At 43.9% G+C, this 16,383-nt stretch overlaps 1 protein-coding gene across 1 annotated transcript; it reads right to left on the reverse strand.

The window, feature by feature from the left end:
- Positions 1-136: 136 nt before the first annotated feature.
- Positions 137-15,519, reverse strand: ccndbp1 (cyclin D-type binding-protein 1). Its single transcript, XM_081381675.1, has 11 exons — positions 15,385-15,519; positions 12,734-12,793; positions 12,563-12,636; positions 10,396-10,477; positions 8,335-8,431; positions 4,900-4,973; positions 3,980-4,056; positions 3,521-3,792; positions 2,349-2,409; positions 1,230-1,276; positions 137-549 (listed from the first exon to the last, which is right to left on the reverse strand). Exons 1-11 carry the CDS (start codon positions 15,470-15,472, stop codon positions 438-440), a joined length of 1,044 nt encoding a protein of 347 aa, XP_081237801.1. The 5' UTR covers positions 15,473-15,519; the 3' UTR covers positions 137-437.
- Positions 15,520-16,383: the final 864 nt, after the last annotated feature.

Here is a 16,383-nt window from a genome sequence, read left to right on the forward strand (position 1 = left end):
TGTGTGTGTGTGTGTGTGTGTGTGTGTGTGTGTGTGTGTGGTGGTTCTGTGTGTGTGTGGAGGTTCTGTGTGTGTGTGTGTGTGTGTGTGTGTGTGTGTGTGTGTGTGTGTGTGTGTGTGTGTGTGTGTGTGTGTGTGTGTGTGTGTGTGTGTGTGTGTGTAGGTTCTGTGTGTGTGGAGGTTCTGTGTGTGTGTGTGTGTGTGTGTGTGTGGAGGTTGTGTGGAGGTTCCGTGTGTGTGTGGAGGTTCCGTGTGTGTGTGGAGGTTCTGTGTGTGTGTGTGTGTGTGTGTGTGTGTGTGTGTGTGTGTGTGTGTGTGTGTGTGTGTGTGTGTGTGTGTGTGTGTGTGTGTGTGTGTGTGTGTGTGTGTGTGTGTGTGTGTGTGTGTGTGTGTGTGTGTGTGTGTGTGTGTGTGTGTGTGTGTGTGTAGAGGTTCTGCTACGACCCGCAGTGGCTCAGCAGGGACTGGATCTTCTCCAGGTTGTGCTCCACCGCTCCGCTCAGGAACTGCACCCAGCACACATCGGCCTCGGCACAGACGTGACTGGACCTGCCGGAGGACAAGCGTGACTGATGAGGGAGCGATGACGGATCGAGGGGAAACAAACGTGTGTCTGCGTGTTGGAGCAGTGCGGGACAAGTGATCACAGTAACAGGGTAAGAGTCAGACGAACAGTCAGACGAAACTTAAAAAGGACTTTTCTAACACTACTTTCTTGGTTTTCAAGGAGAGATCTCACTTATCAGACAATATCTTAATTATCTTTCAAATTCTAAAAAAGATAAATAGATTATAAAAACCTAATAAAACAAAACGGTACAAATAAAGTGCAGCACACGCAATGACAAAGATAACGCTTTCCTTATTCAAAATGATTTTTATTGAATATATTTATTGAATATTGGCCTGAAGAATGAAAGCTGTATCATATACTTGAATAATTATATGAGCAATATCACACTCATAGTCATGTGAAATGGCTCTATATCAATATCAGACGGGTGTGAAAAGATTGTTTTATCAATCAAATTAAACACTATTTTCTAATATGACCTTTTGTCTTCCAATAATTCAAGGACTCTTCATAAATATGGCTGTTTTCAAGGGTTTTCCAGGACTTACATTTCCAAAAGTCAAACTCAAGCACTTCAAGCACTCGTACGAACCCAGTGATCATTACAGTGAGGTCAGCTGTGTGTTCAGGAAGAGTAGCGGTTATTGAGTCTTACCTCGTGATCTCCAGCACTTTCTTCAGCACACACGCCAGTTTACACACCTACAACAATCACATGCTTCATTAGTGCTGGAATCTACAGCCCAACACACACACACACACACACACACACACACACACACACACACACACACACACAGAAGCCTGTGACTCTGAACTGGATCCTCTGTTGAACGTGTACACTGCCGTTCAAAAGTTTTGGATCCGTAAGATGTGTAATTTAAAAGACTCCAAAGAGTTTTTAAAAGAGTCTCTTCTGCTCACCAAGGCTGCATTTATTGGATTATTGTTAAATATTATGACAATTTAAAATAACTTTTTTCTATTTTAAAATGTAATTTATTCCTGTGATCAAAGCTGATGAATAGAAAGTTCAAAAGAACAGTTTTTATTTGAAATATAATCTTTTGTAACATTGTAAATGTCTTTACTGTAACTTTTGATCAATTTAATTAATCCTTGATGAATAAAAGTATCGATTTCTTTTATTTCTTTCCCCAAAAAATAAAATAAAATTCTTACTGACCCCAAACTTTTGAACGGTGTTTAATGTTATAAAAGATTATATTTCAGATAAATGCTGTTCTTTAGAACTTTCAAACTTTTCTTATTTATCAAAGAATCCTGATTTAAAAAAAAAAATAATAATAATTTGATCATCAAATCCTCATATTAGAGTGATTTCTGAAGGATCATGTGACACTGAAGACTGGAGTAATGATGCTGAACATTCAGCTTTGATCACAGGAATATATTACACTTTACTGTATATTCACATAGAGAACAGATGATTTACATTATAATAATATTTCACAATATTACTTATTTTTTTGGTATTTTTAATCAAATAAACGCAGCCTTGGTGAGCAGAAGAGACTTCTTTTAAAAACATTACAAATCTTACCGATTCCAGAACTTTTGACTGCTGGTGTACACGAGGACGCACCTGTCACTCATGACTAATGAGCCGGCACACCTGTGTCCTGGAGACGCATCAGTATTGAGCCGAAACAATATGATGAATATGATGAATATGATGAAACTGGGAAATGAATCTGGGAGTCTGAACACGTCTCATGTGCGTGATGAAGTTATACGATCTGTTGAGACTCACGTTATGATTGACAGCCGGGCGGTCCACGGGGGGGTAGAGACTGAGGGCGAGGTCGTCAACGCTGAAAACACACACAGCAAGAGGTCATTATCACGGTTGTCACACTGTATCATCAGGATTAACGTGTGTGGAGAGGGTTTGTCAGGGCGGGTGCGCGATTAGAACCACACACACCACACACACCGCTGGAGGGCTAAACACACACTTGTGAGACTTAATTATCAGTGTTAAACATCATGTAAGACCACTAAACTCAAACGGTAGAGTGATGTCATCTGTTAAAGTCTCTTATGTTTAAAACAATACAGTGAAATATTATTCTAATGTAAATCATCTGTTTTCTATGTGAATATACAGTAAAGTGTAATTTATTCCTGTGATCAAAGCTGAATGTTCAGCATCATTACTCCAGTCTTCAGTGTCACATGATCCTTCAGAAATCACTCTAATATGAGGATTTGATGCTCAAGAAACATTTATGATTATTATCAGTGTTGAAAACAGCTTCATATTTTTGTGGAAACTGATACATTTTATTCTTCAGGATTCTTTGATGAATATAAAGTTCAAAAGAACAGCATTTATTTGAAATAGAATCTTTTGTAACATTATAAATGTCTTTACTGTCACTTTTGATCAATTTAACCCTTGAAGAATAAAATTATTTCTGCATTACAAAAAAATCTAACTTTAACAAACATTTAAATGATTAGAAGCATTCAAAACATTTCAACTTCATTCAATCAAATCAAGTCCTTAAATGTCACAAACTGTGTTCGCTTATTTATATCTTACAGAATAAACTGCAGCATGAAGACAAACTTCAAGCCTTAAATATTAAAGTCCCCCTGTGGTGAAATCCAGCATCGCTGGTGTTTCTGACGTCACAAACTACCTTGTAACCAATCAGATCAGCGTGTGATCGTCAACCAGCGGATCTCTGAGCTGAGGGAGTGAGTGGAGGCGGGGCTCATTTGCATATTCATAGAACCGCACATACTAAATGAGGCGAGGGTGTCGAGTTACATTCAAGATATTGAGGCCTAAAGAACTTTTTTTAAAGGAAAAAAGTTTAAATATGTCATTTTGGTGATTAAAGATGAGTTTTAAGGGATAAACTGATTGACTACAGGGGGACTTTAATATTCTGATTGATATTTTGCTAGAAACACCTCGGACTGATGTCTTTAGCGGCGTCCGCGAGGTCGTCGAGCTGTGTGATGTTCTCCTCGGTCTCCACAGCGCCGGTGTGTCGCACCGCAGAGGAGAGCTTACGCAGACTCGCTCCGGACGCCTTCATCAAACCCCGACACTGACACACCAGCAGCCGGTCCGACGGGGACCAGTACGTGTCCTGGTTCCCACGGCCTCCCATTCCTTCATCATCCTCTTCATCATCATCAGGCAAGACGTCAGCAAACGGGTCTTGAGTCTCAGCCAGAGCCTGAAGAACAGCAGTTCAGACACGCAGAACAACACCAGCAATCGCTTATTAATACTGATGCACAATATTACACACACACACACACACACTCTCTCTCTCTCTCTCTCTCTCTCGCACACTTTACTGTATTACAACTGAAAACAATCTTGATGTATTGGCAATAAGACGGTTGTAGATGTTCTCTGACCTGCTCCATCTCCTCCAGGGCATCTTTCACCAAACCAGCAGATGAAGTCAAGACGGACAACACTGCACTGCGGTTATCTGAGGAACACACACACACACACACACACACACACAATCAGTCTGAAGGATCATGTGACACTGAAGACTGGAGTAATGATGCTGAACATTCAGCTTTGATCACAGGAAAGTTTTTACAGTATTTTTCATCACACAAACACAGTCTCGGTGAGCAGAAGAGACTCTTTCAGAAACATTAAAACATCATTACTCCAGACTGAATATGAGATCATGTTGCGTTGGCGTTTGAGAAAACTCTCAAAATCATGTTCAGTTTCTCCAAAAGAGGCAGATTATTCAATTATGAAGTAAAATCAAATCAGTTCTGGTTTTATATAAATGAGCGATCAATGTATATTTGCAGTCATGGAGGAATTTGTAATAAAACATAAGTTTCATATTATTTACATTGCATTTTTTAAGGATTTGGCAGATGCTTCTATCCAAAGCGTTCTATCAGATCATGCATTTCCTGGGACTCGAACCTTGACCTTGGTGTTGCGAGCGCCGTGATCTTCTGTTTGAGCTACGGGATAGGAGAGTCTAACGGCTACTTTAAATCCACTGATTCGCATGTGCATTAAATATCAAAAGTGACAAAATCTGTGGGTTCAGCAATAAAGAAGAACTGAATCACACCACAACTATAACAATAACTACGCAGAGGAATGATATCGTATTTTTTTCTCCAGTTGATGAACGATAAAAACATTATCAGCCAATCAGAATTCATCCTGCTTTAAAGAGCTCGAGCATTTAAAGCGACAGACAACAAATCTGAGAATAAACAGAACGATCTCGTGGACACTAATACAGTTCTCCTTCTGGTTATGAACGCGCCTGAACTCCAGGTTGACCTCTGACCTTTTGGCAGCTGATTAAACTTGTCACACGCGGCCCAAACTCCTCCAGTCGACATCAGCTGCTCCTGCGAGAGACTGAGGACAACACACACACACACACACACACACACACATCATGATCATTAGTGTGTTAATCCTGAATCAGAATAAGTTCCTCTTGCAGTATCTCTTCTCTTCTCTGATGATGTGGGCGGGGCAACCTGTCACTCACATGAGATCAGCCAATAGCAAACCACAACCATTCAACCATCCAATCATAGAGACAGAGCGACACCCATAATCTGAAAGCCACGCCCATCGGGGGGGGAAACAATCCAACCATCTCCATTGAGTTTGTATTGTGTGAAGCTGCCTCCTCGCCATTTATGACTTATAACAAAAAACAAAACAATGTTTAAAAGCTGTTATGTGACAAAGTGTACAGCAAACAAGCTAAAAAAAACAGAAATAAGTGTTTATAAACTGTCGACCCCAAAAAACGAGCGTTTAAAGACAGAACCAACATGATTCGTGGCCTAAATGCGCTCTGTCTCTATCCAATCAATTCCCAACAGACACAATCAAGCCCCGCCCACATTTGTTCTTGTTCCAGAAGCATTTCACTGGGATATACGGCACTATAGGGCAGAAACATGAGTTGGGTGAGGTCAGGTGTGGTCAGGTGAGGTCAGGTGAGGTCAGGTGTGGTCAGGTGAGGTCAGGTGTGAACAGGTGAGTTAGGGTCAGGTAGGGCTGGGCGAACCAACACAGAGCCGTAGTTCACTGACAAGCTGAGCCATATCGCATTAAATATCGCAGGTGATATGTCCGTGCTAATTAATGCGATATGGCTCAGCTTGTCAGTGAACTGCGGCTCTGTGTAGTGAATGCTCCATCTGAAGGCCGGCGATGGCGATTTACTACTAATCAAGGAACCGGCTTTACTGACGAGATGCGCATAACAATGTCATGCGATATATCGCCCAGCCCTAGGGTCAGGTGTGATCAGGTGAGGTCAGGTGAGGTCAGGTGTGGTCAGGTGTGATCAGGTGAGGTCAGGTGTGGTCAGGTGTGATCAGGTGAGGTCAGGTGTGAACAGGTGAGGTCAGGTGTGATCAGGTGAGGTCAGGTGTGGTCAGGTGTGATCAGGTGAGGTCAGGTGTGGTCAGGTGAGGTCAGGTGTGATCAGGTGAGGTCAGGTGTGGTCAGGTGTGATCAGGTGAGGTCAGGTGTGGTCAGGTGAGGTCAGGTGAGGTCAGGTGTGATCAGGTGTGATCAGGTGAGGTCAGGTGTGGTCAGGTGTGATCAGGTGAGGTCAGGTGAGGTCAGGTGAGGTCAGGTGTGATCAGGTGTGATCAGGTGAGGTCAGGTGTGATCAGGTGAGGTCAGGTGTGAACAGGTGAGGTCAGGTGTGAACAGGTGAGGTCAGGTGTGATCAGGTGAGGTCAGGTGTGGTCAGGTGTGATCAGGTGAGGTCAGGTGTGATCAGGTGTGATCAGGTGAGGTCAGGTGTGATCAGGTGTGATCAGGTGAGGTCAGGTGTGATCAGGTGAGGTCAGGTGTGATCAGGTGTGATCAGGTGAGGTCAGGTGTGATCAGGTGTGATCAGGTGAGGTCAGGTGTGATCAGGTGAGGTCAGGTGTGATCAGGTGAGGTCAGGTGTGATCAGGTGTGATCAGGTGAGGTCAGGTGTGATCAGGTGTGATCAGGTGAGGTCAGGTGTGATCAGGTGAGGTCAGGTGTGATCAGGTGTGATCAGGTGAGGTCAGGTGTGATCAGGTGAGGTCAGGTGTGATCAGGTGTGATCAGGTGAGGTCAGGTGTGATCAGGTGAGGTCAGGTGTGATCAGGTGTGATCAGGTGAGGTCAGGTGTGATCAGGTGAGGTCAGGTGTGATCAGGTGTGATCAGGTGAGGTCAGGTGTGATCAGGTGTGATCAGGTGAGGTCAGGTGTGATCAGGTGTGATCAGGTGAGGTCAGGTGTGATCAGGTGAGGTCAGGTGTGATCAGGTGTGATCAGGTGAGGTCAGGTGTGATCAGGTGAGGTCAGGTGTGAACAGGTGAGGTCAGGTGTGATCAGGTGAGGTCAGGTGTGGTCAGGTGTGAACAGGTGAGGTCAGGTGTGATCAGGTGAGGTCAGGTGTGGTCAGGTGTGATCAGGTGAGGTCAGGTGTGAACAGGTGAGGTCAGGTGTGATCAGGTGTGATCAGGTGTGGTCAGGTGAGGTCAGGTGTGATCAGGTGAGGTCAGGTGTGATCAGGTGAGGTCAGGTGTGAACAGGTGAGGTCAGGTGTGATCAGGTGAGTCAGGTGTGGTCAGGTGTGATCAGGTGAGGTCAGGTGTGAACAGGTGAGGTCAGGTGTGAACAGGTGAGTCAGGTGTGGTCAGGTGTGATCAGGTGAGGTCAGGTGTGAACAGGTGAGGTCAGGTGTGAACAGGTGAGGTCAGGTGTGATCAGGTGAGGTCAGGTGTGAACAGGTGAGGTCAGGTGTGATCAGGTGAGGTCAGGTGTGATCAGGTGAGGTCAGGTAGGGTCAGGTGTGATCAGGTGAGGTCAGGTGTGATCAGGTGAGGTCAGGTAGAGTCAGGTGTGATCAGGTGAGGTCAGGTGTGATCAGGTGAGGTCAGGTAGGGTCAGGTGTGATCAGGTGAGGTCAGGTAGGGTCAGGTGAGGTCAGGTAGGGTCAGGTAGGGTCAGGTGTGGTCAGGTGAGGTCAGGTGAGGTCAGGTGTGGTCAGGTGTGATCAGGTGAGGTCAGGTGTGATCAGGTGAGGTCAGGTGAGGTCAGGTGTGGTCAGGTGTGATCAGGTGAGGTCAGGTGTGGTCAGGTGTGATCAGGTGAGGTCAGGTGTGAACAGGTGAGGTCAGGTGTGGTCAGGTGTGATCAGGTGAGGTCAGGTGTGAACAGGTGAGGTCAGGTGTGATCAGGTGTGATCAGGTGTGGTCAGGTGAGGTCAGGTGTGGTCAGGTGTGATCAGGTGAGGTCAGGTGTGAACAGGTGAGGTCAGGTGTGGTCAGGTGAGGTCAGGTGTGAACAGGTGAGGTCAGGTGTGAACAGGTGAGGTCAGGTGTGATCAGGTGAGGTCAGGTGTGAACAGGTGAGGTCAGGTGTGATCAGGTGAGGTCAGGTGTGAACAGGTGAGGTCAGGTGTGATCAGGTGAGGTCAGGTAGGGTCAGGTGTGATCAGGTGAGGTCAGGTGTGATCAGGTGTGGTCAGGTAGAGTCAGGTGTGATCAGGTGAGGTCAGGTGTGATCAGGTGAGGTCAGGTAGGGTCAGGTGTGATCAGGTGAGGTCAGGTGTGGTCAGGTGAGGTCAGGTAGGGTCAGGTGAGGTCAGGTAGGGTCAGGTGTGGTCAGGTGAGGTCAGGTGTGGTCAGGTGAGGTCAGGTGTGGTCAGGTGTGATCAGGTGAGGTCAGGTGTGATCAGGTGTGGTCAGGTGTGGTCAGGTAGGGTCACCTGTGCACAGGAGAGGAGAGAATGACCTCCATCAGCTGAAGGAGTTCGTCCAGCACCTCCACCGTCGCGTCTCGCACCGCCTTTCTCAGCGTCACTCCTAAAGCAAGCATCAGGCGTAGCGTCAGTTCTGGCAGGTCACGCTAGTCAAGCTCGCATCAGTGACTCTCAGCTGATACACGTCTCTACAGGAATACGACTCTATCACTGTAAACATCTATAATCTCGTCAGTATTATCGGCAGCGTCTCTCAGGAGCGGATCACCCTCCTCCCTCCACAGCTCCTCCTGTCCCAGTCAGGATCTGGCACTCTGTTCCCCTCGAATCTGAATAAACTCTCAAATTATGTAGTGCTTTAAAATCTTGAATTAATGATATCTGGAATACATTCATGTTGGCTCTGTTCTGTTCACCCTGAGGAGGGTTATTGCCGCTAGGCTGCCCAGAACTGAACCATACCGCTAATCCAAACTGTATGCTAACTAGTGTTGTCACGATACCAAAATTATTGTTTCGATACCGATACCAAGTCAAGTATTGCGATTTCGATACTTTTTCGATACTTTTCCTGAAAAGGGAGAAACACTCTCAAATATCATTGCTGTGCTTTATTTTAAAACCGGGACAACATTCTAATCATATAACACACTAATAGATGAACATATGAACAGCAGATATATTAAACATTTGAACAAAATATGAAATATAAAAATATAAAAAATAAATTAGAGCAATGACATTCAAGGTAATTTTTTTTTATAAATTTAGCAGCATTATCTCATTTATCATAAGAAACATAAGAGCTTTATCTTGATTCTGAACTTTGAATAAAAATATGAACAGCGATTATATTAAACAATGTTTAATATTGGTAACATATGATAAGCCTCATTGGTGATATATTTGACATGTGGGGAGAGAGTTGTGGAATATAGCAGCAAAGACAACGTCGGCAGTGTTGACGGCAAAATAGGCTACAGAATAATTCGTTCTGTATTGAGAGGTGCAATATTTGAAAATCGATCATATTTTTTTTAATTACATTTATATTGTATTGTCAAAACTTTCAACCATCAAAATGTCATTTATTAATATGTATTCGTGTCAAAATGACATAGAAACATATTTTCCTATTCTATTTTGCCTGGGAATTAACGCTTCCAACATGCTTGCGTGACGCGTGAAAAATAGGCGTCGGTTCTATTCTAGCAGGCACGCGTTTTCCGCGCGTCTCGAGCTGCGCCCAGACACGTACGTCACGCAGGCAGTTAACATGGGAGCCGAAATAAAAACGGGCACGACACGCAGCCAGTGTGTCGCCGGCCTTACAAATCTGGAACGCGGTCATTCTTAGAAGTATGGATACTAATAAATTAAGGAATCGTGACGTTTTTAATTTCCGATTTACTTTTGAAGTATCAGTGCACCGTGCAACAGAGCAAGGTAGGCAACATACTTCCATATGTCACTCCTCGCATCATCTTTTTCAACGAGTCGTGGAGACGTGGACCACTTGTGCTCGCACATGCAGTCATCTCGCTGTAGTGTTTTGTCACATGACACTGACAGCAGCAGGTTCTTTGCTGCGTGCATCAGGAAAAAAACACAGACGTCCATAGGGAGGCGTTTTTTTTTTTTTTTTTTTTTTTAAGTATCGATACTGATAAATTTAGGTATCGTGACGTTTTTAATTTCCGAGTATCGCGATACTTTTGAAGTATCGGTACACCGTGCAACACTAATGCTAACTGTCAATCGTATTTGATGATAGTGGTCCTGACATAAAGGACTTTCAAGTCAAGTCAAAGTTTTTTTATATAGCACAATTTATACAGCCGAAGCTGACCAACGTGCTTTACAAAGCTTCATAACACAAGAACACGTCAGACGTGGAGAAGAGACATGGAGAAAACTAAAACATTCCTAGAACACATACCTAAAGAGCATGGTAGGTTTTCAGCCCTGACTCTGCATAAGCAAGTCAGGTGCAGATCTAACCTTTCACTGCTGAGCTCATTACACGTTATAATGCTGTGGTGTTAGTGGTGTTAGTGGTATAGTTACCCTGGGTTTTTGGTAACCAGAAGTAAACGGTGGACAAGGTCAACACACTCTTCTGGACACATTCAGCTATTTTTGCACAGTCCTGGAGTGAGAAACAGAGCAACACTATTACAGGCGACAAAAGGTCAAATACAACAGCCCTGGATGACAGACAGCATTAATCTGATGCTCTGAAGAGGGTCAAAGGTCAGTCTGATGCTCTGAAGAGGTCAGTCAGATGTTCCGAAGAGGGTCAAAGGTCAGTCTGATGCTCTGAAAAGAGTCAAAGGTCAGTCTGATGCTCCGAAGAGGGTCAAAGGTCAGTCTGATGCTCTGAAAAGAGTCAAAGGTCAGTCTGATGCTCTGAAGAGAGTCAAAAGTCAGTCTGATGCTCTGAAGAGGGTCAAAGGTCAATATGATGCTCTGAAGAGGTCAGTCTGATGTTCCGAAGAGGGTCAAAGGTCAGTCTGATGCTCTGAAAAGAATCAAAGGTCAGTCTGATGCTCTGAAAAGGTCAGTCTGATGCTCTGAAGAGAGTCAAAAGTCAGTCTGATGCTCTGAAGAGGGTCAAAGGTCAATACGATGCTCTGAAGAGGTCAGTCTGATGTTCCGAAGAGGGTCAAAGGTCAGTCTGATGCTCTGAAAAGAGTCAAAGGTCAGTCTGATGCTCTGAAGAGAGTCAAAAGTCAGTCTGATGCTCTGAAGAGGGTCAAAGGTCAATATGATGCTCTGAAGAGGTCAGTCTGATGTTCCGAAGAGGGTCAAAGGTCAGTCTGATGCTCTGAAAAGAATCAAAGGTCAGTCTGATGCTCTGAAGAGAGTCAAAAGTCAGTCTGATGCTCTGAAGAGGGTCAAAGGTCAATATGATGCTCTGAAGAGGTCAGTCTGATGTTCCGAAGAGGGTCAAAGGTCAGTCTGATGTTACGAAGAGGGTCAAAGGTCAGTCTGATGTTCCAAAGAGGGTCAAAGGTCAGTCTGATGCTCTGAAGAGAGTCAAAGGTCAGTCTGATGCTCTGAAAAAGTCAGTCTGATGCTCTGAAGAGGGTCAAAGGTCAATATGATGCTCTGAAGAGGTCAGTCTGATGTTCCGAAGAGGGTCAAAGGTCAGTCTGATGTTCCAAAGAGGGTCAAAGGTCAGTCTGATGCTCTGAAGAGAGTCAAAGGTCAGTCTGATGCTCTGAAGAGAGTCAAAAGTCAGTCTGATGCTCTGAAGAGGGTCAAAGGTCAATATGATGCTCTGAAGAGGTCAGTCTGATGTTCCGAAGAGGGTCAAAGGTCAGTCTGATGTTCCAAAGAGGGTCAAAGGTCAGTCTGATGCTCTGAAGAGAGTCAAAGGTCAGTCTGATGCTCTGAAGAGAGTCAAAGGTCAGTCTGATGCTCTGAAGAGAGTCAAAGGTCAGTCTGATGCTCTGAAGAGAGTCAAAAGTCAGTCTGATGCTCTGAAGAGGGTCAAAGGTCAATATGATGCTCTGAAGAGGTCAGTCTGATGTTCCGAAGAGGGTCAAAGGTCAGTCTGATGCTCTGAAAAGGTCAGTTTGATGCTCTGAAGAGAGTCAAAGGTCAGTCTGATGCTCTGAAGAGGGTCAAAGGTCAGTCTGATCCTCTGAAGAGGGTCAAAGGTCAGTCTGATGCTCTGAAAAGGTCAGTCTGATGCTCTGAAGAGAGTCAAAAGTCAGTCTGATGCTCTGAAGAGGTCAGTCTGATGTTCCGAAGAGGGTCAAAGGTCAGTCTGATGTTCCAAAGAGGGTCAAAGGTCAGTCTGATGCTCTGAAGAGAGTCAAAGGTCAGTCTGATGCTCTGAAAAGAGTCAAAGGTCAGTCTGATGCTCTGAAGAGAGTCAAAGGTCAGTCTGATGCTCTGAAAAGAGTCAAAGGTCAGTCTGATGCTCTGAAGAGGGTCAAAGGTCAGTCTGATGCTCTGAAAAGAGTCAAAGGTCAGTCTGATGCTCTGAAGAGGGTCAAAGGTCAGTCTGATGCTCTGAAGAAGGTCAAAGGTCAGTCTGATGCTCTGAAGAGAGTCAAAGGTCAGTCTGATGCTCTGAAGAGGGTCAAAGGTCAGTCTGATGCTCTGAAGAGGGTCAAAGGTCAGTCTGATGCTCTGAAGAGAGTCAAAGGTCAGTCTGATGCTCTGAAGAGAGTCAAAGGTCAGTCTGATGCTCTGAAGAGGGTCAAAGGTCAGTAGTACGCACCTCCTCTGTCGGTGGCTTCGAGAAGATTAAACTGAGTTTTGTTGCTTCTTGAGACGTTGCTTTTACAGCATCATCTGTGAAATGAGAAGAACAGGAGTGAAGTCACTGCGCAGATAAATAATATTCATAATCACATTCATATTCACATTAAGATCGTCACAAACACTGAACTCAGAATCTCCCAGAAGTTTGACAAGCTGAACGTCCCGCTGGATTCATTCGACTCTCCATCTGAAAACATAAAGAGTGTTACAGTTTTTCTCGATTGTTTACACACATTTTCTGGTACTTGAGACACAATGACGACAACATGTAACTCATTCACCAACCTCCTGAACCAGTTCTGCTAAACTACAAGCACAATTCCTGCTTTACACTCAGATTGCAGTTCTAAAACACACTTTTTTCAAAACACTACACACAATTCTCTGCTTTTGGCACAATTTTCATGCAGAAAATCTCTTGTTTTCACAAGGAACACACTGCCATTCAGACTGACATCACATGGGCAAACACCCGACACACAGTTTTACAATTAGCAGTCAGAGCTTTAGCATAAAAGGTCCACAGGTGAGCTCTTCAACAGGTGAGCTCTTCAACAGGTGAGCTCTTCAACAGGTGAGCTCTTCAACAGGTGAGCTCTTCAACAGGTGAGCTCTTCAACAGGTCAGCTCTTCAACAGGTGAGCTCTTCAACAGGTCAGCTCTTCAACAGGTGAACTCTTCAACAGGTCAGCTCTTCAACAGGTGAGCTCTTCAACAGGTCAGCTCTTCAACAGGTGAGCTCTTCAACAGGTCAGCTCTTCAACAGGTCAGCTCTTCAACAGGTGAACTCTTCAACAGGTCAGCTCTTCAACAGGTGAGCTCTTCAACAGGTCAGCTCTTCAACAGGTGAGCTCTTCAACAGGTCAGCTCTTCAACAGGTCAGCTCTTCAACAGGTCAGCTCTTCAACAGGTGAGCTCTTCAACAGGTGAGCTCTTCAACAGGTCAGCTCTTCAACAGGTCAGCTCTTCAACAGGTCAGCTCTTCAACAGGTGAGCTCTTCAACAGGTCAGCTCTTCAACAGGTCAGCTCTTCAACAGGTGTGCTCTTCAACAGGTGAGCTCTTCAACAGGTCAGCTCTTCAACAGGTGAGCTCTTCAACAGGTCAGCTCTTCAACAGGTGAGCTCTTCAACAGGTCAGCTCTTCAACAGGTGAGCTCTTCAACAGGTCAGCTCTTCAACAGGTGAGCTCTTCAACAGGTGAGCTCTTCAACAGGTGAGCTCTTCAACAGGTCAGCTCTTCAACAGGTGAGCTCTTCAACAGGTCAGCTCTTCAACAGGTGAGCTCTTCAACAGGTGAGCTCTTCAACAGGTGATCTCTTCAACAGGTGAGCTCTTCAACAGGTGATCTCTTCAACAGGTGATCTCTTCAACAGGTGAGCTCTTCAACAGGTGATCTCTTCAACAGGTGATCTCTTCAACAGGTCAGCTCTTCAACAGGTGAGCTCTTCAACAGGTCAGCTCTTCAACAGGTGAGCTCTTCAACAGGTCAGCTCTTCAACAGGTCAGCTCTTCAACAGGTGAGCTCTTCAACAGGTGAGCTCTTCAACAGGTCAGCTCTTCAACAGGTGAGCTCTTCAACAGGTCAGCTCTTCAACAGGTCAGCTCTTCAATGAGCAATGGATGCCAACAATGGATTTTTTTTTTTTTTTTACTGTAACTGTATACAGTCAATTCTTCTGTTGTTTTGTATGTAGACCACTGTATGTGCAGCTTTGTGTTGGTTGGGATGTACACTGTGTGCATTGTTTTGTGGGAAAAATTAAATATATTTGTTACCGTGTATTTGTGTGTTCTGAGTATAAAAACTATATTCTCAGATATTTTACAACACACTTATGTATGTACTGTCTGTAGTAAGTGTAACACTGAACAAAAAAAAGGCCTAAGTCATTATGATGAATGGAGAAGAAGTGTTTTACACTCATCATAGTGTTTTACACTGAGCACATCAGTGTTCAACTGGTTCTTATAAATGTCTATTCATATGATGGTTTGTGTGTGTCATTTGAAAACAAAATACTATTTGAGAAGAAATAACATTGTTTTGAATGTAAAGTTTCATTTTGCAGGAGAATTGAGGGGTTTTGCCCATTGTGTGTGTGTTTTTTGATTTGTGTGTAGAGTTCTGAGAATATGAGGCATGCTTTCAGAAAATGTGTGTAAACAATCGAGAAAAACTGTAATAAACACTATGAGCTTCACACATTATAGTCAGTCAGTCAGTCAGTCAGTCAGAGTGTATCTGTGTGTGTGTGTGTGTGTGTGTGTGTGTGTGTGTGTGTGTGTGTGAGAGAGAGAGAGAGAGAGTGAGTGAGTGAGTGAGTGAGTGAGGACATGTTTTTCTACACCGGTGGGGACTTAAACCTGAATGCACACAGACTCATGGGGACTCGTGTCACCGTGGGGACCTAAACTGAGGTCCCCATGGGTACAAAAGCTTATAAATCATACAGAATGAGTTTTTTTGAAAATGTAAAAATGCAGAATGTTTCCTGTGATGGGTAGGTTTAGGGATAGGGTTAGTGTAAGGGGATAGAATATACAGTTTGTACAGAATAAAAACCATTACGTCTATGGAGAGTCCTCACAAAGATAGTGCACCAGACATGTGTGTGTGTGTGTGTGTGTGTGTGTGTGTGTGTGAGAGTGAGTGCGTGAGTTTAATATATTGTTTAACGTTATATCGGACTGTTATCGCGCAGAACACAGTTAGCCGTTAGCCGTCACAACAACACAGTTTGTCTGTGGTGAAATAAAGAGTAAGGATGTCGTCATACCTCTCACTCGATCTCTGCTGCATCTCACCGAGTTACTGAGGTTCCGCAACGGCAGAAGAACATCGGATCGGGAATTATCGGCACTCATGACCCGGTTCGCTTCTGGCACTCGAGCCGTGGAACGAATGTCACGCGGAACTAAGATTGTGTGACGATGATCGCGCCGGAATGAGTCTGTAGTTGCACCTACTTTAACCTACTTGTTGACATATTTAGATCTTTTGAAAATATGAATAAAAATTGTGTGTGTGTGTGTGTGTGTGTGTGTGTGTGTGTGTGTGTGTGTGTGTGTGTGTGTGTGTGTGTGTGTGTGTGTGTGTGTACATACAGTTATAATAAATAGTTATAAAGCTATAATATATATATATTATAACAAACAAAATAAACATTCACTTTGTATATGTTTTAGAGCCTCGTGCAACAGCTACACTCAATGATTAAATATTACTTTTAGTGTTTACAATTTAATATGAGGTTGTTTTTTAAATACTAACAAATAAAATAATATATTCACTAAAACTACTCTATTCATTCGCGTACATGAGTGATTCGGACGGCAGGTGGCGCTCGACGGCAGAGAGACGAGCTGTCAGTCGGAGAACGATAATCAGTTCGAATCACAACCAATGAAGTACCTCATTGTGGTCATTTTTTCAAACATGAAACATGCCAAAATACGATTATAAATGAATATGGTAATCATCCAGTCACATAGTTTATAATAAACTTCTGCCCATTATTATGTGATATCATCACATAGGCTACCATAGTATTTCTCAAAAGCAGCAGCAGTTCAAGTGACTTGATCTGAATGACTAAACTGATGTATTTTACACTGTTATTTTCCTGCTTTGAACTGATCTACTGTTTCAGATAAATGTGGCTTGACATTTTCAGGAGGCTCTCGGCTGGAAACACTGTTTTCTGTGAACTATTCATATGTCCATACAAGCTGTAAATGATTTCACATCATAACTGCTGGTAAACAAGATTTCAGAA

The sequence above is a fragment of the Scardinius erythrophthalmus genome, assembly GCF_964197995.2.
Source record: "Scardinius erythrophthalmus genome assembly, chromosome: 12".
In the NCBI taxonomy this organism is placed as follows: domain Eukaryota; kingdom Metazoa; phylum Chordata; class Actinopteri; order Cypriniformes; family Leuciscidae; genus Scardinius; species Scardinius erythrophthalmus.

Excerpts from the sequence above, each read along its gene's own strand:
- ccndbp1 (XM_081381675.1), bottom strand. The coding sequence starts at position 15,472 with ATGAGTGCCGATAATTCCCGATCCGATGTTCTTCTGCCGTTGCGGAAC. Across the intron at positions 4,057-4,899 it reads GTTTAATCAGCTGCCAAAAG|ATAACCGCAGTGCAGTGTTG; the intron begins GTCAGAGGTCAA and ends TGTGTTCCTCAG. Across the intron at positions 2,410-3,520 it reads GCTAAAGACATCAGTCCGAG|CGTTGACGACCTCGCCCTCA; the intron begins GTGTTTCTAGCA and ends GTGTGTTTTCAG.